Source organism: Artemia sp. Qi Xiang Cuo, chromosome 10, assembly GCF_049724085.1.
Source record: "Artemia sp. Qi Xiang Cuo chromosome 10, ASM4972408v1, whole genome shotgun sequence".
Lineage (NCBI taxonomy): Eukaryota > Metazoa > Arthropoda > Branchiopoda > Anostraca > Artemiidae > Artemia > Artemia sp. Qi Xiang Cuo.
In genome coordinates this window covers 18164307-18178801 of record NC_142803.1, presented here as the reverse complement: position 1 = coordinate 18178801, position 14495 = coordinate 18164307, and the positions used below count along the sequence as shown (strand labels likewise).

Here is a 14495-nt window from a genome sequence, read left to right as displayed (position 1 = left end):
GGGAGAGGGCTTATTTGAACGCAAATCTAAAGTTCTAGTACCCTATTTAACTGAATTAAAAAGATTGGAGGGCAAATAGTACCCCTCCCACGCCTTCTTTTCCTCAAAACATCCGATCGAAATTTTGAGATAGTAATTTCATTCAGCATCGTTGAAAGGCCCAATAACTATGCCTTTGAGGATGACAAGACTCCCCATAACCTCTGGGCAACGGGCTGTAGGTTACACAATTTGCCAATATTGTTCACATATTGTTTTGTTATTGGGAAATATACCAAAAATTGTCAGGAAGGAATTTTTTGCAGGGGGGGGGGGTGGATTTTTATGAGGCAGACAAGTTTTTTAGATCTATTTGTACCCGGAAACTGTAATTTTTCAAGATTTTTCTTTTGGTCGTTTTAAAATTATGAAGATTTGGGGGCAGTACTGCATTTTTCATCAGTTTTGCCATGTTGAATCATGAAGAAAAATTAGTTTTAAATTTGACAACGCTTTTTCGTCCGTAAAAACTCAAACACTAACAATCTGCTTAATCCCAGTTCTTTACCCCCCCCCCCTTCCTGGAAGGTTTGTTCGATTCGTAAAAACGTAACAAAATTGCATATAAACAAATTTTTGATGTTTTTATTTTGTTTTTTGTACCCCCCCCCCCAAAAAAAAAAATCACTCATTACTTCTAAGAACTGCATACTGAGATCTTTTTCATTAAAAATTGAATTCCATATTTTTCGAAATTTTACAAAATATTGGTGGTTGTGTAAGTTTCCACTTAACCAATTCAAATAATCAGATTTCATTTTCAATGTCCTTGGTACTTTATATAGGCTAAATAAGTTGCGTATATTATTGATAACTGATGTTAGAACGTATAAATAATTTCACGTTTCTAAAAATTGTGGACGTCAATGTCTTGGAAGCTCAATAGCCAATACGGTTAAATTTGAAATGATCGCAAAACAAAAATTGTTACTTTTTGTAGATACCTTTTTGAAAAGCTAAAGCTCAGTTAGATGACTCGGACGGAAAAAGCTGGATAAAGAAGTTGCTTTTACAAACGTCTATTCAAAATTCTTGATTCATCCATTTAGATTATGTTCTAAAATGCACTTAAGTTATGTTCGGGTTGAAGATGGTATGTTTCACAACTGAAAACACCCCAGCAATGTCGCTGTGTAAATTCTGGCTTGATTGTGCTGAAATTTGATTGGCCTAATTGTGCTGAAATTTGATTTGCCTGATTGTGCTGAAATTGTGTTGTTTGTGCTGGAAAAATGAAATTTGAAGAAGTCTTCCTAGAAAATATCTCGGGGAGAAAATATCTTTCTCTGAATATCCTTCTTAATATCCTTCTTTAAATATCCTTCTTAATATCCTTCTTTAAATATCCTTCTTAATATCCTTCTTTAAATATCCTTCTTAATATCCTTCTTTAAATATCCTCCTTAATATCCTTCTTAATATCCTTCTTTAAATATCCTTCTTAATATCCTTCTTAATATCCTTCTTTAAATATCCTTCTTAATATCCTTCTTTAAATATCCTTCTTAATATCCTTCTTTAAATATCCTTCTTAATATCCTTCTTTAAATATCCTTCTTTAAATATCCTTCTTAATATCCTTCTTTAAATATCCTTCTTAATATCCTTCTTTAAATATCCTTCTTAATATCCTTCTTTAAATATCCTTCTTAATATCCTTCTTAATATCCTTCTTTAAATATCCTTCTTAATATCCTTCTTTAAATATCCTTCTTAATATCCTTCTTTAAATATCCTTCTTAACATCCTTCTTTAAATATCCTTCTTAATATCCTTCTTTAAATATCATTCTTAATATCCTTCTTTAAATATCCTTCTTAATATCCTTCTTTAAATATCCTTCTTAACATCCTACTTTAAATATCATTCTTAACATCCTTCTTTAAATATCCTTCTTAACATCCTTCTTTAAATATCCTTCTTAATATCCTTCTTTAAATATCCTTCTTAATATCCTTCTTTAAATATCCTTCTTAATATCCTTCTTTAAATATCCTTCTTAGAAAAGGTAGTATCAGCATTTAATTTACTGGTTCATAAACAGCTTATTTTTTATTCGCAGATTCATTAAACAGTTAAATTGAATAATATATTAACTAAATATCTGAGATGCGGCCGGTTTTTTACATCGCTTTATCACGAAGTTTTAGATGACTGTTGAATCTTCTTGTGAAGAAGTTGCAGTTTTCAAAGATAACGTCCTGAGGAAGATCGTTTCAAATCGAAGTGCAACGTTGCATGAACTTTTCTGTCTCCATTCTTCAAGTTTTCTGTTCTCGGTTTGTAAACGTTAAGATAGTTTCACCGAGCTATGCGCCTTCGTATCTCTTTTGTCGGTCTGACGATTCGTGGCACAATGCGAGGAAGTTCTGGAGAAGGAGGTGGAACTCTATTTTAAATAAGATTTTTCAATCAGGGCAACGGATTTTTCAATTATAATACGGAACAGGAGTGAACCGACTATTCGATTTTTTTTTTTTTTTTTTTTTATCGACATAAAGTTAACATACCATAGTGAAATTGGAGTCCTGCATAAATTCATCATCATCATCATTTTACTTATAGCCCGGCATAAAAAAAAACTGGGCAGAGTCCAGAAAAAGACAGAGTAAAAATCAAGAAAAACAAAAAGAAACAACAGAAATGAAAAATATGCTTTGACAACTACGAACAAGGAACAAACAGAAATAAAGATGTGAAGACTTCTGGCAATCAGTAAAGAAATCACGAATATGCTTCTCAATAACCCCAGTTGAGTTTACCTATTGCAGGGATCGGCCGCAGTCACTTTTTGTCACTTTTGTCACTTTTTTGGGGACCTGTCACTTTTTGTCACTATTTCTGTCATTTGGTCACTAAAGTCACTTTTTTCGACGTTTCGGACCTAATTTCTTTGGTGGAACAGTATGTTATAGTTGACTGTCGACTGTGGCATAATTCATGAAAAAGGTAAGTCTTTTTTTGATAGTTTGGACTGTATTTCAAGACGCACAATGTCTATGGCTGTGATAAACGTTGTTAGTGTGTGTGTGTTAAAATCTAGGCTCTTGCAAATAAGATGATTGATTGAATTAGTTCTACCATACCATAACTGCCTATGGTTCTTTTCAGGCAGTTGGTTCACTTAGCATCCATTCTTGCCTGGCTGCTTAGCAAATGGACAGTTAGGCTGAGATTCTTTCTGTATGTTTTCAGTGTTAGTCAGTTTTTTTGATTTTAGACCGTTTCCTGCAAGAGGCATGCATGCCCACAGGTTTGAGGACGTCAAAATGTAAGATTAAATTCGTGTTTTCATTTGTTTTGTCAGTTTCTATTTGCACTAGCTTTATGTGTTTTTGAATTCCGTCCTAAAACCCATTCTTATTTCGGGTCGCTGTAAATAATGGGCAAGACAAAATTTTTGGAGAGCTGGCTCAGTAGGGAAGACGGCGCTGGGCATAAAGTGAAAAAGTGGTGCACAAAAGGGAGTGACAATAACAGCTCGTTCTATTGTAAAGTTTGTAAAAAGACACTCAGCTGCCAGAAAGGGTTCCAGACCCTTCTTCAACAAGCAGCCACACAAGATCACAAAAAGAATGTTTCTGCCATGTTAAACCAGCGTCAGTTGAGACTCGCTGTATCAGCTTCAACCGGAAACTACGCAAACTCACAGAGTGGCGATAGCGTACCACGAAAGAATCCGGAAATGCTCTGCGAGCGAGATGCAGCGTCAAGGGCGGAGATAGTATAGGTTTTAAAGACTATTGCTAGTTCTTTTGCTGCAGCTTCGTGTGATCATATTGCCGAGGTGTTCCGAAAAATATTCCCTGATGCTGTACCAGAAGGCTTCTCGTTAAATGCTAAAAAAAATGGCATACTTGCTGACGGAGGCTATTTATCCGTACTTTCGAGAAATTCTAGTCAAAGACATCCAGAAATCTGACTTTGTGCTGGAATATGATGAAACAACAAACAATGGTGGGGTAAAGGAACTTCAGTTAAAACTTCGATACTGGTCAAAAGAGCGGAAACAAGTGGTTACTCGGCATCTTTGGAAATATTATATGGGACATGCAACCAGTGAAGATCTGAGTAAGAAAATCCTGCAGAGTATTGAAGATAAGGACTTTCACTTCAGAGATTGCTGATGCTTGCAAGTGATGGTCCAGCTCTCAATAAGAAATTGTGGTCAATCGTAGACTCAGAAAAGAGAAAAGGCTATTCAAAAGGCCTATTGAATATCGGAACCTGCAACATTCATGCAGTGCATAATGCATTCCTGAAAGGGATACAAGAACTCGGGGAGAAGTGCTCTGATATGATCATCGCTGTTTACCACTTTTTCAGCGGTTGGACAGCTCGTTCTGAAAATTTCAGCTAGTGCCAACGGAAAGTTAAAGTTCCTCAGCATAAGTTTGTCAAGCACGTCCCCACGAGATGGCTCACCATAGGGGAAGCAGCACGCCGCTTGATCGAACAGTGGCCTGCATTGATAGAATATTTCCTAGAATTCGTTCCAAACAAAAATATTCTGAAGTACCTGATGTCAAATGCAAAATATTTTAGAATTGTAAGTTGGCTAAAAAACAAACAATGAAAGCCGAAATTGAGTTCATTGTAAGCTCTGCAGTTACTTTCATCGCTTATACTGGTATATTTCAACGACAGGAGCCGTTAATTCATGTGGTACACTTTGAGCTGAGATGGTTATGCACAGTTTTTTTAGGGTAGATTGTGCCAGCTGATGATGTCAATCTCCGGATCCTCGGTGGTTTTGAAGGCTTAGATAGTACTGCAGATGTTTACCTACAGCAACCCTTGTGTAATGAAAGGGTCCTGGCTGCCCTGGATTCTTCGAAAGTTATTCTGAATGACAGGAAATTTTTCTTCCTGAGAAACAGGAAGCATATCAAAGCTGATGTACAGTACCTGCTGACAAAATACCCTGTGAACAACAAATTTTTCCAAAGCCTTGCCTGCCTAAGCCTTCCTAGTCCAGATTGCCAAAGAGCGAGTTGCAGTGATATCCTCCACATCGCGAGAGAACTTCCATTTGAGACGGACATCGAGCAAGTCCAGGGAGAATGGTTGTTATTACAGTCAGATCCCGTGCCGCCACCCACAGAAAGTCCTCGAATCGACAGCTATTGGCAAAAGAACTTGGAACTGAAGACACCATCTGGTGAAACCAAATTTCAGACCTTAAGTCGGATCGTCCGGGCAGCTCTGTCGCTCTGTCATGGAAGTGCAGACGTAGAGAGAGGATTTTCTCGGTCGTACAGAAGAGCGGACGCTGAATGCTAGGGTTTTTGTTGCGGATGCGCTCCGCGACTATGAGAACAGACCAGAGCGTGTGCTGATCACAAAGAAGCAGCTTTGTCTTGCTAGATCAGCTAGAGCCAGCTATGAACTATACTTTATTGAGCAAAGACAGGAAGAATCAGAGAGAGAGCAGCTTGAAGCTGAGAAGAAAGTTGCTGAACAAGAAATCTAGGAGATGGCGCGGAAAAAGCAAAAAATAGCGGACCTAGAGTCAGACATTGTACGAAAAAAAGAGATGGTTAAGCAGAAGAAGGAAATAGGCGATACCCTTCTGAGAGAGGCAGGGCAACGAATGAAGAAAGCCGTGGAAGAGAAGGACTTCTTGAACATTGGTCTTGCTCAAAGTGTGCTGGAAGCAGTACTAAAAGCTCGCTCCGAAGAAAGGGAAAGGGCAGATGATGCTAAATCGGTTTAAGCACTTTTCTGAAGAGAAAATCCGAACTAATTGATCGCCTTTCGAAAAAGTCAAAGAAGTGATGACGTAATATCCAGTGATTGCTTATACCTAGTCGTGGTGGACGCTTCTTTTTCAATAACTGAAGTTTTTTCTTCACCGAAGTTCAGTTTTCGTTCCGAGTACCATAATCGAAGTCACACATTTATCGAAGTTATCGTTTTGTATAAGTAAATAAATAAAATCAGTTGAAGAAAAAAATAAGGATTTCAGCCTTTCTGTCCATAATTTATTGGGCTCTCATAGGCAGTGATGATCTTACGGTAGTAATTGGGATCCTTGTAATCCATCTGCCTTTGCTCTGACAGCTTCTGAGTAGTCACTTTTTGTCACTTTTTTGGTGTCCTCAAGTAACTAAAGTCACTTTTTTCGCGCACCTCGTTGCGGCCGACCCCTGCTATTGATACCTTCTCTGCAGAAAAGAGTTACTTGTCCATGTTGGTATTTCCATTAGATACTTTGCAAATTTAAAATTGCTTTACTAAGAACCTCTTAGTTACAAATTTTCGTAAGCCGCAGGTTTTTCTCATCTTGTAACCTGATTTAATATTTTTCGTTTATAATAATTTTCTAGGTCACCTTCACGGGCACTGAGAAGAAGCGCTATCAGATCGAAGTTCCCGAATCAGCAGCCAGGCGTGCTACTAGTGAATACGAACTTCAAGGCAGTCGAAAGGGTTTTAAAAGATACTGGACGTATGAGGCAAAAGAATTGCTGAAGATGATGATGGATGCTGAAGAGAGGAAAGATTCTATTTTAAAGGATATCGCTCGCAGGATATTTGAACGATTTGATAGTCACAGGTAAGACGTCATTCAGAGATATACCGGAATTCATTTTCAGAATATTTTCAACCCGCTTTCAGGGTAGCAAAAAATTTATTTATGTGTGTTTTTTAAATAAATTTTATTCTCACCTCCCCCTTAACCCTACCCCCTAATCACCGTACCCTGTTATGTGATTAATTAACGTACATGTGTTTAATAATTCTGGCGCTATAAATTGCCAATTTTATATTGTAGCGCTATTCAGTATGTCTTCACCTCATGCACCCCTTCTGGGGTTGAAACTATTGGTTTACCCTGGCTGGGTCAAAAATGAGTTTAGAACGGTTTCTCAAGTGGTGCTATCCTACGGTTAATGGTTATAAAGAGAGGTACATATACATAAATATCTGTTTAATTTAAACGGATATGTTAGTCTATGTACTGAACGTACCTTTACATGAATTCTCGGTTTCGCCGCCGTTTTCAAGAAGAAGCATAAATCGCTGAAATTGTGCTAGGAAATACTTGGAGAATTCCAACTTATATTAGCTTTTAATTACATAAATCTTTTTCAAAGAAATATACTTACTTTTTGAAGAATAGGAGGCACATTATTCAATTATGGGTGGCCTAATATCACGTTCAGATTCTAGAGTAGGCAACAGCAAATTAAACTTCTTTTTAAAGATCAAGACCGTATCTAGGGGGGGGGGGTACCGGGCTTGACTCCCCCTGATATTTTTTTCCGGCTCATAAAAACATATCAAAAATGAATATAAACAAACTTTCGATGTGTTTTGATTTTTTTTTGTAACCCCTCTCCCTGAAGATAGATACCCCCCGAATGAAAATCCAGGATAAGTTCTTGTTAAAGATTAACATTAATTTTAAAGTCACTTTTTAAATTTATCGTAACTTTCTACAAATTCGAGAATTTGTAGAAAGCCCTGCTCTCAGTATTTTTGACTAATATGCCGAAACATGGCTTCAAAATCCGTAACTGCTTCGCATACCAAAGTTAGGTGGCTTTGTCGTACGGCTAGTTTTCAGTTCAAAGTTATTCTACTTCAGGTTATGTGCGGAAGTAACTGTCGCAGAATACAATACTTAAAAATATTTATTTTAAAAGGAATCTTTAAAGTAATACCAGCATATCAATATAAAATCAGGAATAGGATATTTTTTTATACTTCTATAATGGATACTGAAAATCTATAATATACTATAATTATAATACTATAATTATAATATACTATAATTTTTTGTTTGTAACCTATAATTGGATTAACTCTTCTGATATGGAAATTACGTCGTTCTTAGTGATTTGCAATCGGGTTTGGCAACATACCTTGAACAAACTGCTTTTAATATGTTTATGCGTTGAAAAAATTAAGTTTTAATTCTTTTCAATATCAAAACATTGCTCATTAATCATTTATAGAATTTGGGAAACGAAATTCTCCAATATTTACCTGAAAATTGCAATGGATAATACCCAAAACACCTTGAGTTTTGATCAAAGCAATGTTTAGACAACAGACCTTCCTAATGCCTTGACAGATAAAGTTATCTGAAATTGCGGCAGACTATGGCACAATGTAAGATTTATACTGAAACTACTACTAATAACTCACCGGAGCACCAAGCCGCTTGCGGCCAACACAGTTACGCACGCTCCTCCTCCATCCTAATCTATTGAAAGCCTCCCCTTCCGTACCTTTCTAGGGAGTTCCAATTTCCCTTAAATCTTTCCTTACGACATTCTCCCACCCCAATCGAGGACAACCTGCTTTCCGTTTAGCCCTAGATGTTTGGCCGAAAAGGACAATCTTCGGCAATCTGTCATCCTTCATCCCCAGAACATGCCCAAGCCATCTCAGCCATTCTTTCATTATAAACCTAGAAAGCGGCATTGAACTACACTTTTCGTACAGCCTACTGTTTGAAATACGGTCAGTCAGCCGGGTATCCAGAACAATCCTTCGACAATTTCTCTGCAAAGCATCTAGTAAATTTTCGTCAGTTTTTCCGAGCGTAAGAACTATGCAACTTGGAATCAACGTGGTCGGTGGAATCAACGTGCTTTAAGACATCAATTTTTTTTCAAATTATTTATGGGTCTAAAATTATATATGGGTCTCAATTGTAACTAAAAACAAAAAGAGAACTGAATTTAGTCCATTAACTTTGGGGATAGTCACTTGATAGTCACATCTTGATAGTCACTTTTCTATCATCTTTTATAGTCACTTTTCAGCCATTCTATCACATAGATAGAACATCTTGATTGTCACTTTTCTTTCATCTTTTACTTCCTGAACTTTCTGATGACTTGAAAGAGAAACCATTAGAATGGCGGTGGACAAAACTTCAAAAGCAAGAATGGAGAGGAAATTTGGAGGTTTCTGGCATACTGTGCATAACAAATACAAAGACTTGAGCGATGCGGCGTTGTCAGGCTCTCCTTTTGCATCAACATATTTACCTAAATTTGGCTTCTTAAATTTGACTGGATTAAATTCTAAGAAGCTAACTTCAATTAGGAGGATATTTTGCTAGGTATTCAGGCCAATCATTGGTAGCACAAAAATAACCCCAAAAATCACATTGGAAAGGTGAACACTTACTATTATCACTATCAATATTATCGCTATCACTAGTAATCATTATATCGCATGGAGGGTACCCACACACATTTACTCATCCCTTAGAATATGTAGCCTTTTGGTAGGTGTTTTCGCTTTTTTCTGAAATTATGTGCATTTTCTTATGATAATAACTTTTATCGGTAAAATTAGAATATAATATTAATTATATATAATAGAATATAATATTAATATAATAGTAAAGTTAGAATAAGTTTATATATTTGGAATCAGCATCAAAGTAGATGTTTTTGTTTATATGATTTTATGAGACTCCTTTTTTTCTTAGAGGTTTGGATTGTAATGAAAAGGGTTGCATTTTATTTTCGTACATTTTATCGTAACACTTTGAAAGTAAAAGCCGGTGTGGGTGTAACTGAACCCTCGTGTAACTGAACCCCAAGCAACTGAACCCCTGTAACTGAACCCTCGTGTAACTGAACCACCGTGTAACTGAACCCCCTGTATCCCCGAACCACCGTGTAACTGAACCCCCGTATAGAACCCTAACCCCCGTGCAACTTAACCCCCGTGCTACTGAACCCTCATGCAACTGAATCCCCGTATAACCGAACCTCCGTGCAACTGAACCCCAGTGCAACTGACCCCTCGGACTACTGAACCATCGTGCAACTCAAACACCGTACTTCCGTTGGGTGAAACACAATAGGTTATAAACAATATTTCTTTACCGATGGGACGGCTATTTGACCTTTGAATTGAGTGAAATAAAAGGGCAGTTCCACTCTGCAGTTTGGATGTAGCGGAGGGCCATTCATGTGAGGGGGAATCCTTACGCTAAATTTTAACTCTGACCCAGTGCGAACGAAATTTTGATTTCCATTCAAATGATCCCCCCTCCCAAAAAAAAAATCATACCAATTTTTTTCTTCAAAAACCTTATGTGTTAGCAATGAGCAACTAGCTTAACTTACAGCCCTTGCCCCAGATGCTGCTGGTTGGGTTGTTAACCCCAAAGGCATGGTTATTTGATCTTCAGACTATTTTGAACAAAATGTTTATTTTTATTTTGATCGGATGTATTTGGAGGGGGCGATGTCGGTTAAGAGGGAAAGGCTGATTGTCCTGTGATTACCTTTGATTCTCCAAAATTGAACTTGAACTTTCAATTTCCAATCGAATGAGCCTCCTTCAAAGTTTTTACGATCATCCCTTCTATAAAAACCTTAAATTTTTACAATTGGTAACTTGCAAAAACATACAGATTGCTGATACAGATGTATCAGCAATTTTTTTTTTTTTTTGGAACAGCTTAGCGCATCAAGATGAAACTTCTGGGGCATCTACCTGCTACTACTGCTATTAATACTGCTACTACTACTACTAATTCAACACTATTATTACTTCTGCTGCTCCTACTGTGACCTCTGCTACAAGTAAACTTGCACTATTAAGGCTACACATATCAAGTTGAATATTTGACAGAATGAAGCATTTGAGGTGGAACTTGAACTAAATCAAAAGACACTATGTACATGTGGATTTTCAAAATGGCAAATCTCAAAAAGGGATTTGTGCATTAAGTTCGAACTTTCAGAGAGTGCGTAAAGGGAAAGTCAATTCACCAAAAGGAAATATGTGCACGCTCAGGCCTGGATTTACCACTAGGTCTCAAGGCCCGGACCTAGAAGCGCATCATGCTAGCAGGAGCAATAAATTATCACTGAGTAATTTTTTCCTGACAAAAACTGGACTGATGTGATTTATCGTCGCCAGGTGCACTCTACCGCCACGCTGCTTATTCACAGAAAAGTGACTTTAAAACAACACAGGAATTCCATGGACACTTATAAACTGTCAGATGTCTCCCAAGAATGGTAGCTGAGAGTTCGGTATTACCCCTCTCTTTCATCACTTTTCGCTCATCAGATGTGTTCTGTTAACACACAGTCACATGGTTACACGGTTACACACAGTTACAGTTACATGGGGGTTCAGTTACACGGGGGTTTAGTTAAATGGGTTTGAGTTGCACGGGGCTTCAGTTGCGCGAGGGTTCAGTTGCATGGGGGTTCAGTAGCACGAGGGTTCAGTTGCACGGGGGTTCAGTTGCAAGGGGCTTCGGTTATACGGGGGTTCAGTTGCACGGGGGTTCAGTTACACGGGAGTTTAGTTAAATGGGGTTGAGTTGCACGGGGGTTGAGTTGCACAAAGGTTCAGTTAAAGGGGGTTCAGTTGCATGAGGTTTCAGTAGCACTAGGGTTCAGTTGCACGGGGTTTGGTTATACGGGGGTTCAGTTGCACGGGGGTTTGGTTATACGGGGGTTAAGTTACAATGGTATCGTAAAAACCAAGTTTTTTTTAAGTAAATAGACGCCATTATAAATAATTTCGTAGACCACACTACCTTTCGATTTATAATTAAAATTAAATTAAAATATTGAAAAAAACGGGTAAAACTTTTAACTAGACAGTGAACTTTAAATAATTGTACAAATAACAGTAAGAAGCCAAATATTTTGGCTTCAGATCCAGAAGCTTGTACTAACGGAAATAAGGAAAAGAGGGAAAATAAGCTGAAAACCTTACTTTGACAAATTAATGGAAACATAAAAAGATAACAAAACCATAAATACTATACAAAAGAAATAATAAAACACTTTCGTTTTTTCTCTGATGATACAGCTTTCGGATTTGAATAAGAAATGTACAATCTTGTATTGCTATTAGTACAAAAAGTATTGTTTTTTTTTCGAAATTCACTATTTGTCAAAATTTCTAGCCTCTTTTCAATATTTTTATGTCATTCCAACGCCATTATAAAAATAAATTCTTTTATGTAGGAGGAGCATGCGTAACTGTGTTTGCCTTTGGCAGCTTGGTGCTGCGGTGAGTTGTTAGTAATAGTAGTAATAGTATGTGCGAACATCTGCCCAAGGGACATTTTATTCCGTTGTTCTGCTTCATTTTATGCCCCATTTCTACTTTTATGTTCTATCCAGTGAGTTGCCTTTTTTGTGGGCTTTTTTCAGGTTTTTTTTTATCTTTTTACCTATTGTGATGTTGCTTTACGACTAGATATTATGATTTTCATTTTCTCTGTTATTTTTAGCTGGAGAAGAGCCATAAATTCGGCTACTTTACTAGCTTCTTTGTTGCTGTTTTTTTTTTTTATAAATTTTTATCTTATCAACGATCCATTTATGGGGAAGGGGGAGGGTAAAAAGAGGGAAAGCCTCTGGTTCGACTGCCATTTACAAATTTTTGGGAGGGAAGTGATTAGGATCACATTTCTGCTATATAAACTTTTCTCTCACTAGAAAATCTCTGACTCATCAGATTTCACGATACCGACAGCCAGATTCCAGTTGGTTTTGCATTTTATAACACTCGTCATTTTATAACACTAACGTTATATGACGAACTAACGTTCGCCATTTTATAACACTCGTCATTTTATAAGACTAACGTTCTGTAACGCTCGCCATTTTATAACACTCGTCATTTTATAACACTAACGTTCTATAACGTTCTATGACGAACTAACGTTCGTCATTTTATAACACTAAAATGACGAAAAATATATCATTGTACTCACTTTATTTGGAATTAAAATAATTTAATAAGAATATTGCAATCTCCCGGGGTATGACTAGACAGAAAGGAGCATACTTTTAAATTATCAATTTAAAAGCTAATATGCGTAATAATTACGTAATTGAAGAGTAATGAAGACTTGATTTGTTATTATTATTTTTTTTTATTATTAATTGTCTACTTTCATTTTTAATTCGGTTATTTTTAATCCACTATGTGGTTTATTTGCTATTTAAATTTTACGCTCCTGTCGTTTGTTACTTAGAAACTAATCAAAGCTTGGGGTTTGGAGGTATTGGTCTGAATGCCCTCTTCTCTTGCACTCTTGCTTCCTGGTCTTTGTCAGACTTTATTCTTTTCTTTTTCAGGCAATTATGGGAAAGAGCGATTGGCTGTCTTTCAATCCTTGACTGTTTAATTTGCTTGTCTGTTTATTCATCAAGTGGCGATATGTGCAAGCCATTCTTTGTAGAATCTGCAGATAAGGTGAGTACACACAGTCAAGTCAAATAGGGCTACAATAATAATAATTATGAAAATATTTAAATTAGTCTACGTGTTTTCTCCAGTGGAGGGGGAAACAATTTGAAATAAATACATTTATCTGTTAGAAAAGTGTTGCAATTTTAAATATATTTGGTGTTTTAGGGGGAGGAGCTAGTAAAAACGTGTTCTTTATGAGCCCTACTTGAATTCTTTCTTGGTTCTGACCTAGCGGGCGAATGTGAAAATTATCACAAATTTTTAAAAAGTTCGTGCTGCAAGAGCTGCTACCAAATTTTCAAATTATAGTTTTCGAAATGCTCAATGTAATTTTTTCCCCTGTGGAAAATAGAATTATTTTCCACACGAATTTCAAAAATTTCAGAAAAAAATCTATGTAAATTTCCTGTGTAATACTATTTCCCTCACGCAAGTTTCTTAAATATAATTTCAATTTTTTTCCACAAATATCGAAAATAATGCAGCATCTACTGCAAAATATAATAGAGGAGTGTAAAAAAATGTAAAGTTAGAGATAATAAAAGTAATTTGGTAATGGCTACATAATAAATATCAGATTGTAAACCCATGGAGAAAAACATTAAAAGAAACATAACTAGATTAGTTCGAAACATTAGAAATGTCTGGATGCCCAGACAAATGTTCAGAAATATACGAAAATTAATGGAAATCCTAATAGAACCTGAAAAAAAATTTCAGGTTTTATGGAGGGGGGCTTTAATTTTGTAGTTATGTAGGCTGCATAAAAACATTTCTGTGCACCTGACAGAGAAACAAATACTGAATAAGATTGGAGAAACTTTACTATATTTTAGCAAATTCTACAACAATGGTTTCTAACAAAACGAGTTAATAAATAATACAGTGTATTAGACAAATAATGCATTGTATTCTCCTTTTACCTAGGACCAGGCGGATAAATTCGTCATAAATCATATCATAAATAGTAATATCGTCATGTCATTCATAAACGTCAAAGAAAAAACTAAATTTCACTCAAATCATAAAGGTCATTATATTTCCAGATTAGAATGTCTGGTAGGACAAATTCCTAACGTTAGATAACCACCCTTCTATTTATTCACTTGCGCTTTTTTGACTAGCCTTTAAAAAACTAGGACCTTTCTACCTAGGACTTATTTTTACCTAGGACCAGGCGGATAAATTCGTCATAAATGTAATATCATATCATAAATAGTAATATCGTCATGTCATTCATAAACGTC

General features: G+C 36.4%; 1 protein-coding gene across 1 annotated transcript in view; it reads left to right on the top strand.

Moving 5' to 3' along the window:
- The window catches only part of LOC148947534 (DNA mismatch repair protein Msh6-like), a 281626-nt gene that overhangs the window by 234502 nt on the left and 32629 nt on the right, over window positions 1-14495 (top strand). The window contains exons 14-15 of the mRNA XM_089095293.1: window positions 6369-6598; window positions 13134-13251. Coding sequence (XP_088951419.1) covers window positions 6369-6598; window positions 13134-13251 — 348 coding nt within the window. The remainder of the gene's footprint in view (window positions 1-6368; window positions 6599-13133; window positions 13252-14495) is intronic.